General features: G+C 31.5%; 1 protein-coding gene across 2 annotated transcripts; it reads right to left on the bottom strand.

Annotated features, from left to right (window-relative positions):
* Nucleotides 1-223: 223 nt before the first annotated feature.
* On the bottom strand, nucleotides 224-4,857 carry LOC127083338 (subtilisin-like protease SBT5.3). Of its 2 annotated transcripts, none has more exons than XM_051023645.1 (10): nucleotides 4,691-4,857; nucleotides 4,504-4,613; nucleotides 4,327-4,427; nucleotides 4,084-4,251; nucleotides 3,138-3,246; nucleotides 2,165-2,797; nucleotides 1,804-2,049; nucleotides 1,593-1,707; nucleotides 1,285-1,498; nucleotides 224-953 (listed from the first exon to the last, which is right to left on the bottom strand). In XM_051023645.1, exons 1-10 carry the CDS (start codon nucleotides 4,781-4,783, stop codon nucleotides 418-420), a joined length of 2,325 nt encoding a protein of 774 aa, XP_050879602.1. In that variant the 5' UTR covers nucleotides 4,784-4,857; the 3' UTR covers nucleotides 224-417. The 2 variants fall into 2 exon arrangements, with proteins under 2 accessions (XP_050879602.1, XP_050879603.1); XM_051023646.1 differs by having other exon boundaries at nucleotides 4,327-4,424.
* Nucleotides 4,858-9,126: the final 4,269 nt, after the last annotated feature.

The following is a 9,126-nucleotide window of genomic DNA, read 5'->3' as shown; positions in this document are numbered from 1 at the left end:
GTGGTGATATTTCTGGTTATTTGAAAAAAAATTAGCACTTTATCGTTCAAATTAGTATGAAAAATTCATGTGAGATTTTATCACACTTATTATATAAAGGAGACTGTTATAACCTTCCATGGGCCTTCCTGTGTGAAACGCAGATGAACATTGGATGAAGATCAACGGTTCTGATAGAACGATTAGACTATAGCAAAATGGAATCTATAGACTATAAGAATAATTAGACAGTCAAAACAAAACCAACTACATTAGTAGTATTGTTTAATTATTCTACTTTCTCTTGCACAATTATGATTATCAATCATTGTAAGAGAAAATTCCCATACACGAAAATTCAACTAGTGGCTATATACAATTTAGAATAAGCCACCAATAAATTAGAAAACAAATTAGATAAATTACTTTAAATTCTAACTAAATACCTTTCACAACTAATGGACTCTTAACATAGTGCTTCCCATCTGACCAAGTCATCTTCCCAAACACATAACTCTTTGTTACTTTTCCTTTATTCGCCTTCAATTTTACCTCAAACCTCTTTTCTTCACCAACATGTTTGAACTCCAATATGCTCGGTTTCACAGAAACAGTTATTCCATCTGGATTTTGAACATGGACAATGTATGTTGCTGGAGCACCAACGTTTTTTAACGTCCTTTTAACCGTCACCGACCCGGAGAGATTCGGGACAGTGATTGAAGGGTAGTTTAGGTTGAGGAGACTGAAGTTCTTATGGCAATAGTAAGTAGCATTTGAAAATATTGACTTTTCTGTTTCATTATAGCCTAAAGCACATAAGACGTTGAAGTAATCATTCATTGTTGCGTCATAAACAAGGCCCGGATCCATTGCTTTGTTCGGTTGAACATGTCCCGCTCCATAGCTAAACGGCGTTGCTTGGATGAAGGATGCATTCAGAAGTGGCTCTGCCTCGTTGTCTAATGTTGTAGCTGAAAGTAATAGAGAACAATTATGATTATCATGTTGAGATGAATACTATATGGTCGTGAGACGCACTACAATAATTTTCTTAGCATTGAATCGTCCGATTTTTTTTTACTTTGATATGCTTAATGAAAACTTTAAATTCGACACTTACATTGGTTAAATGTGTAACTATGCAAATTTTGCATGACACTTACATTGGTTAAATGTGTAACTATGCAAATTTTGCATCCATACTTACCTCACACATAAATTCATATGCTGTAATGCAAAAGTTAATGTTTCTTGGTATGCAAGAAAGGGTAAGAAGTGTGAGAATTCTAAAGAATTTAATACCTGTTGTCATGATAGCTGATTTAATAGCAGCGGGACTCCAAGAAGGGTACACAGCTTTCAATAGGCCTGCAATGCCTGAAATGTGAGGGCATGACATTGACGTTCCGGAGATTGAGTTAAATTTAATCCGACGATAGTCAAACACTTGGTTAGTCGGCCCTTCTGCTTCAGTGTAGGCGGCTATAACTGACACTCCTGGTGCAGTGATATCAGGCTGAAGATTAAATCAAAAGTTGTTAGATATCAAACACATGGCAATAGATTACTAGATGAAAAACATAGTTTTTGCGAGTAATGATGATTAACACCTTTAGAATTTCAGGCACCATAGTATTTGGTCCTTTCGATGAAAATGCTGCCATGAAAGGAGCCGGCTTAGTATGCAATTTTGTTGTTGGATATGCAATATAAGCCACCGGAGCCCTAAAAAATTAAGTCGAAATAATCAAGTTTAAGAACTGTTACATTGTTTTTGCTTTCATTAAAGGCTAAACCAAAATGTTACGCTCGATTTCTTACTTGGATGAGTTGACGTAATTAAAGACTTTTAATCCATCGGAGAAATTGATGTGAGATGCGGGAAGAACATGAGGATCAGCTATGATTTCATTTCCAGTAATGATATCATTGGCAAGGACCATTCCCACAGCACCAGCTTGAAGAGCTTGTTGTCCCTTGTCCACTCTTGCATTTATTCCTCTCAAGCAAAGTACTATCTTGCCCTTCACCTTGTTAGGATCCAGAGTTCCATTCTGGCAAAGCACACTGCATTATTGATTAGATCACATTAACTTCAATCACTACAATTATAGTACTATGTTTATTGTTTATGTTTAATGTAACTATGTTAATCGGTCATATTCAGTTATTTGATACTTACGCGTCTTCATTTGTTGCACTTGTCAATTTAGCATCTGTTGCTTTAATAATTGGATATAATTTGTATGCTAGTCTTGTAGCTGATAAGCTTTCTCCTTTTAAGGTTAAATTGTTACCAAGAACAACATAACTAGGGAACTCTCGATCCATCGTGCTAGCACCAACCGTAATATACCAAGGAGCTAGATTTTCGACAGTAGCCTCATTCGGTCCACTATTGCCAGCAGAACAAACAACAACAATGCCTTTCTTAGCAGCATGGAAAGATCCAATAGCAACACTATCATTGAAAAAGTTAGAAGCAGATCCACCAAGTGACAAAGACAAAACATCAACACCGTCATGAATAGCCATATCAAAAGCTGCGAGTATGTCTGCGTCAAAGCACTCATCACCATTAACCGGAGGCCAACAAACTTTGTACGACGCAACTCTTGCTTTCGGTGAACCACCCTTTGCTGTTCCATAGCCTTGACCGAAAACACTTACTCCAGGTACCATGTTTCCACCGGCCGTTGATAATGTATGCGATCCATGGCCTTCGTTGTCACGAGGCGTGTTCGAGGACGAGTTGAGTGGTGTAGATAACCTAGAAGCATAGCCTTTGTTGAAATACCTTGCACCAATTAGTTTCCTGTTTTGTTCATACACTCATTAGTTTGTTTTTAGGTAAGTATTTTCAAACCTCAAAGTAAATGTTACTTTTAGCATTCTTGTTTCTATTATGGCAATAAAATTGACAAGGATTTGAATATCTTTCTTTGGCTACAATAAGGATTTGAATGTTCCTTTAAGGTATGAATCATGATTATGTCATAAAAAGAAAAACATAGACTTTATCACACATAAAGTAATATGAAAAAAATAAGAAAAACATCGTTTTCATAACATGATAAAAAAATATACTAAAAACTTGTTTGAATAGATAAGAAAGAAAGAAAAAGAATATATTAGAAGATGCATTTGGAAGGTACCTGTTGCAGTGGAAAGCAAGATCAGAACCTTTTTCACAGATTCCTCTCCACTTAGATGGAATTGGTCCAAACCCTTCATCATTAAAGCTCTTTGATTCAGGCCAAACACCTAGAGAATAAAATAGAGTAGGACCAAATTATAAGATAACAAGTAAGAAAGAAACAAGAATATAGTAAATTGGAAAATTCTACACTTCCAAATAAAACATCCACACTACCATTGGCTTTAAAGCTAACTAGATTCTAGATGGTCCTATTAACCACCCATTTTGATTTTACAGACAGCTAAGAATTTTGAATACCAACTATTAAGCTGATGTAAGCACATAACAGTTTTATTATTGGTTTTATCTTTATCTTCATTGGAATAATCCATCACCACACCCGAGTTTTTGTTTTATTCATAGCATAGTAATTCTATTACTTTGCTTCCAATCAAGAATTAATGATTATTCTAGTGAGAGAATTGCAACATCGTGTGTCACAACATACAACATAGTACACCTCTATGAATAGATGTCTCGTAGCTTAATATCCAACACTTATATGATACTCAAAATATATATGTCAGAAAATCAGATAAATATACATTTTTCTTCCAACCACAAAAGATGCCGCAATTTTTCTAAAATATCAGACAGGAACGTTCATACGTTGGGAATAGAAAATCGTTATTTGCTCTTTATGACGGTCAGATCCAAACAAATAATATACTAATACTAATCTTATGTATTCAACCTTTTCAACCAACAAAATATCAAATTTTGATTTGATCGTTATTTGTGTGGGAGCCGTATCTGTCACATGTGTTCATCAGTCAACGATCTAGACTTATTATTAATAATCAATTATTACAATGATTTCTATATTGTTATTGGTAGTAATACCTATCTTTGAAAAGAAAAAATATGAAATTTCAGAAAAAAAATAAAAGAAGGAAAGTGACCTGTATCAAGGTTTGCTATGATGACACCTTCACCAAATCTTGCTTTGTTCCATATTGAGTTGGATGTTATGACTCCATAATCATCTTCTAATCCCATGAATCCCCATGAACGAGTCGTGTGTAGTTTCCTTCCATTGTTCTCAAACACAGACACCACATTTGGATGTTCTACAACAAAAAGGACATATATGAAAACTGAGAAGGAAAAAATAAAGCATATAGGAGTGAATTCTGAATTCTTACTTGCTATCTCAGCTGCTACTTGTTCTTCCAAAGTTGCGGCAAAACCATTGATATGTCTTGTGTAGGAGTAAAAAATAGACTCTTTTGCAGTATCAGAGCTACTACAAAGGAAACGTAATTAGAAAAGAAAACAAAAAGTTATATATATAATATATGGTTTTGAAATAACAAGAATACCTTTTCAAAAACGATCCTAGAAACTCATAGTGAGAATCTGTTACACGGTTGAATTCAACTGAGGAGAACTCTGAACCATGTGAGTGGCTTCCTAAGTAAACCACATATGACTACAACAAGAAATGGTATTTTCTTAGTTTATATTTTCAAAGATTAATGCAAATAGAAATTTGAAGAAATGTCTCACCTTTTTTTTTAATGCAAAAGTTGGTGTGTGAAATAGAGAGACAAGAAGAATTAGGAGGAGAAAGAAAATGGTAGGAGAAGTTTGTAAAGCCATTAAAGAAATTTAGCTTTTTTCTTGCTTTGTTTTTCAATGCAACAGAAGCAGAAACTTTGCTTTATAAAGGAAACAATATGGATATTAGTACTATACTTCTGAAAAGTGCAGTTTTTTCTGTGTATAATAAAAGACAGAATCGTTCAAATCGATATTAAATTATTTAACATTTTTTTATTAATACATAGTAGCTCCACTTGGCAGCTAATAATTGTAACAGAGAAAAATACTATGCAGATTATTTGAATGTATAGTTTTGTTTGTCAAATTAGAACAAATTAGAAAATTTATGATTCCTCTCGGTTAATCCTTAGTCTAGTAAGAGAGCAAATTAGAACATACTGCACTCTATTTATTTATTTTCAAAAAAATAATAATATTTTGACTATTATAATATACATTATTTAATTTTTATTACTTTATATCTAATTAATTTAAAGTGAAATAAAATTAAATCCAAATCATATGATGGCGTCTTAATTTATTTTAAGTGGTTCAGCAAATATAGCAATTAACTCAACTTATAAAAAACTTAAGATTAACGTTGAATACAAAAGAGTTGAAATGAGCACATGAAAAGAAAGGAAAGGATCACTGCACACACACAAAAAAAATCCATAATTGAGATATCATATTGCTCTTAAAAATAATCAAAAAATCTAGCTATCATATTACTCCTAAAAAAATAAAATAAATTAAAATTTTGATGTATTAAATTATGATTTTTACTAATTGTGACTAAATAATTCAATTCCATTTATTTTATTCTCTATTTCATTTTTTAAAATTTTTTTGAACGATGACTTTGATGTGTCAACCCATGTTATTAATTAAGGTCTTTGTCCCATGTCTTCAAACACAATAAACAATATTGTGTTTTTGTGATTCTCTCTTTCTCTATCTCTCACTACATATGATTTTTATATTTTTTAATCTAATTTTATAAAATAAATTAAAATCTTTAAATTGTTTGGAACAACTTTGCAAATAATAATTAACGTAGTTTAAATAAATATATTATGAACACTACAAAACTTATTTTTTTTTAGGTTGACTCCATTCTATGTAAATTTTGGTATAATGGGTCCGTTAGTTTTGGCTTTTTTTAAAAATGATTTTTATATATTTCAGTGTAAAAAAATTTTAAAAAAAAACTTTTTATAAAAGTTTCAAATAATTTTTTTGTTTGAATAGTTATTCTTAAAATATTATTTTAGGTATTTTATCATTTTATCGAAACTTTTTTTGGATATCAAAATTTCAAAAAATCACTTAATTTTGAAGCTATTTCAAATAGCTTTTTCTAAAAATCATATTTGAAATACAATTTTTTTTTAAAATTGTGATTTTGACTATATTTTGATCTTTAAGAATGTATATTTATGTTATACAATGAACAATTCAATCTTTTAATTTATAAAAAATAAATTTAAAAAAACTTATAATATTTTGAAAAACATTTTTGTGAAATCCACTTTCAAAAATACAAAAAAAAAATCCAATTTTTTAAAGCTAAAACAAATTGGCCCAATAGCTTTGTAGACTGAATTCCTCTAAAATTAGATTTTCGGATATTGTTACGTGTGCTTACTAAAAGATTAGGTAACGCGTGTTTGTTTGGATTTCAAAAAGGAGGGAGTAATTTATTATAGAATGCTATATTTTTGTCAATCATACTGCGTGAAACATTTGTAGTATGAAGTAAAAAAAATAAAATAAGGATTGATATATTAAATTATGATTATATAAATTGAATTATAAAACGTGTTTATTTATATATAATTAAATTGTATATTAAGTAACAAACTTTAAATCTTAATTAATTTTGAATTTGGGCTACATGATTTGGATTATATCACAACATATCCCATATAATCCAAGTTGTCGAACATACAATAATTCATAGTCGATCTGAACTATTTTTATTTTTTTCTCAAATTCAAGAATCTGTCGATCTTCATTCATTTGGTGAAAATATCGACCAACTGTGCTTCACTTGAGCTACGACTTACTTCAAGTTCACCTCAATTACCTTTTTTCTTAAGAAGTGAAATCTAGTTTCGATGTGCTTATTCATTCCATGCAAAATTGAATTCTTCGCAAGATTTATGGTTGACTTGTTGTCGATCTGCAGCACCAGAGGTTTCTTCACTTCAACCTCAATCTCTTCCAACACAAATCTGATCCAGATTGCTTGACATGCATCATAAGATCCTGCTATATATTCAACCTCACACGATGACAATGCGATCACAAGTTGCTTTCTTGAACACCATGAGAGTGAGATACCAAATACTTGAAAGAAATAATCAGATGTGCTTCTTCGATCTTCCTTATCTCCACACCAATCAACATATGAATAGCAAGTAACCATAGTTTCGTTTGCTTTCAAAGTCTCGTCGAAATAGAATTCCATAGTTTATCGATCATTTTAAGTATCTCAGGATTCGTCTTGCAACCTTCATGTGTGACACCCCAAATTCACCTTACCTCATGTACAATTTTCATCCGGTCCATGGCCCTAATACACATGCACATATTCCTCATTTCATCACCATATTTGCATTAACATTCATAACCAAAGAAATATTACACGGACTGAAGACATGGTGTTTGTACTTGAGGAAAAACTAGTTTTTTTTTTCTTGGTGGCACTTTAAAAAAACACATAACATAGCAAAAAAAATCTAATTTTGGTTTTGTGTAACCGGTTACCCAAATTATGGTAATTAGTTACACCACCTCTTAACAGGCGTCCAAGGTAAAATTCGGCATGCGTAACCGGTTACCCAAATAATGGTAATCGGTTACACTTGCATTACGCAGACTTCCAAGACCATTTTTGGTTTGTGTAACCGGTTACCCAAATCTTAGTAACTGGTAAGACCTACGCAGACAACAATAATAACTTTATTTTTTTACACAGAGTGATATGTTTTTCATCTACCTATCCACATGTTTTCCCTATAAATAGCACATTATTTTCCCCTCATTTTCACAAGCTATGAACCTTTAGAAATTCTATCAAAATCACTCAAACCCTCTCCTTAAACCTAAACCAAAAAACTCATACAAATCCTTCCCTCTCAAATCACCACCCACAACCTTTTTCTCATTTCATTTCCCCCTATAATTCTTCCATTCTCCAACATTCACAACTCAACTCCTTCACTAAGCTTCAACCATAACCACCGTTATTTCAAACCTCTTGCTCCATATTCAAGCTCAACACTACAACAACTTAGTTTTTTCACATAACACATTTGGTAATGATTGTAGCTCAAACTCATTAGCATTTTGATTTTATTTTTGTGTTGAAAATGTGTATGTATTCATGGGTTGTCTTTTGAGAGGGTTTTGAGTCAAGTTTGAAACAAGTTGGTTTTGTTTGGTTTACACTCTTTTGGGATTTTTGCTCTTACTACTTTTTATTTATCACTTTAAATCAAACTATATTATTGTTATCATTTCCTATTTATTATTGACTTATTGTTATATTTATATTAGTTGATGAGATATTTAACATCATTGATTAATGATCCCAAGATTGATATGAATCTCCAATATTTCAAATATGTGATGAATGATTAAGGGATCATTCTTGACACTTTGAGGTGTTGATAGGTTGCCCTTGGTTGACCATTTGTTGAATTTCTTGATGATAGATGAGACCCTTTGTCACTAACCACTAACTAATAACTTTTAACTTTTATATTATTGCACTTTATTTCTCGTCATTTAAATTATCGCAATTTACTTTCCAAATTTTATTTTTATTGTTCATTTTATTTCAAACACTTTATGTTTATGTCCATTATCATCCATTCACCTCATATATCATTTACTTTGTGTCATTTTATTTCTTGTTGCTTCCTTATCATTTTACATTATCAAAATGAATAAAAAACATGATAAAATAAAAATATAAAAAAAGATGCATTCATTTGTGACATAATGTTGGACTTAGAGGACTTATTAGAGTCTTTGTATTTGGACATTGAATCATTGTATCTTACTTATTGTTTAACCTGAAGTTTCTTTGGACTTGTAATCTTTAATTGCAAGAATGGAATTCATGGCACTACCCTAGGGAGACATGTTCTTAAGCCCATTATACATTTGTTAGCATAGGTCACTTTACACACACACACACAAGGCTTTCCATGTATCATCCCTTTTTGTTGTAATTTTATTTTCCTTTTGAATTCTTAGGAATTATTCCAATTTCATCGTTTCAAAATCAATAAGCAATAAATCTTTGATCCAACGTCAAACGTCATTTTCTTAATCAAATTTAAAATACAATAAAAATACGATTAGATTTGTGCGCCATGAGCCTTAAG

This window comes from Lathyrus oleraceus, chromosome 5 (genome assembly GCF_024323335.1).
Source record: "Lathyrus oleraceus cultivar Zhongwan6 chromosome 5, CAAS_Psat_ZW6_1.0, whole genome shotgun sequence".
NCBI classification, from domain to species: domain Eukaryota; kingdom Viridiplantae; phylum Streptophyta; class Magnoliopsida; order Fabales; family Fabaceae; genus Lathyrus; species Lathyrus oleraceus.
Note: the sequence above shows the minus strand (reverse complement) of the source record. Positions and strands in the feature narration are given on the sequence as shown.

Bases quoted from the DNA above. Each gene is read 5' to 3' on its own strand.
- LOC127083338 (XM_051023645.1), bottom strand. From the start codon at position 4,783: ATGGCTTTACAAACTTCTCCTACCATTTTCTTTCTCCTCCTAATTCTT. The intron at 1,499-1,592 runs GTGTTAATCATC...TTTAATCTTCAG, and splicing joins TGGTGCCTGAAATTCTAAAG to CCTGATATCACTGCACCAGG. The intron at 954-1,284 runs GTATTAAATTCT...TATTACTTTCAG, and splicing joins ATCAGCTATCATGACAACAG to CTACAACATTAGACAACGAG.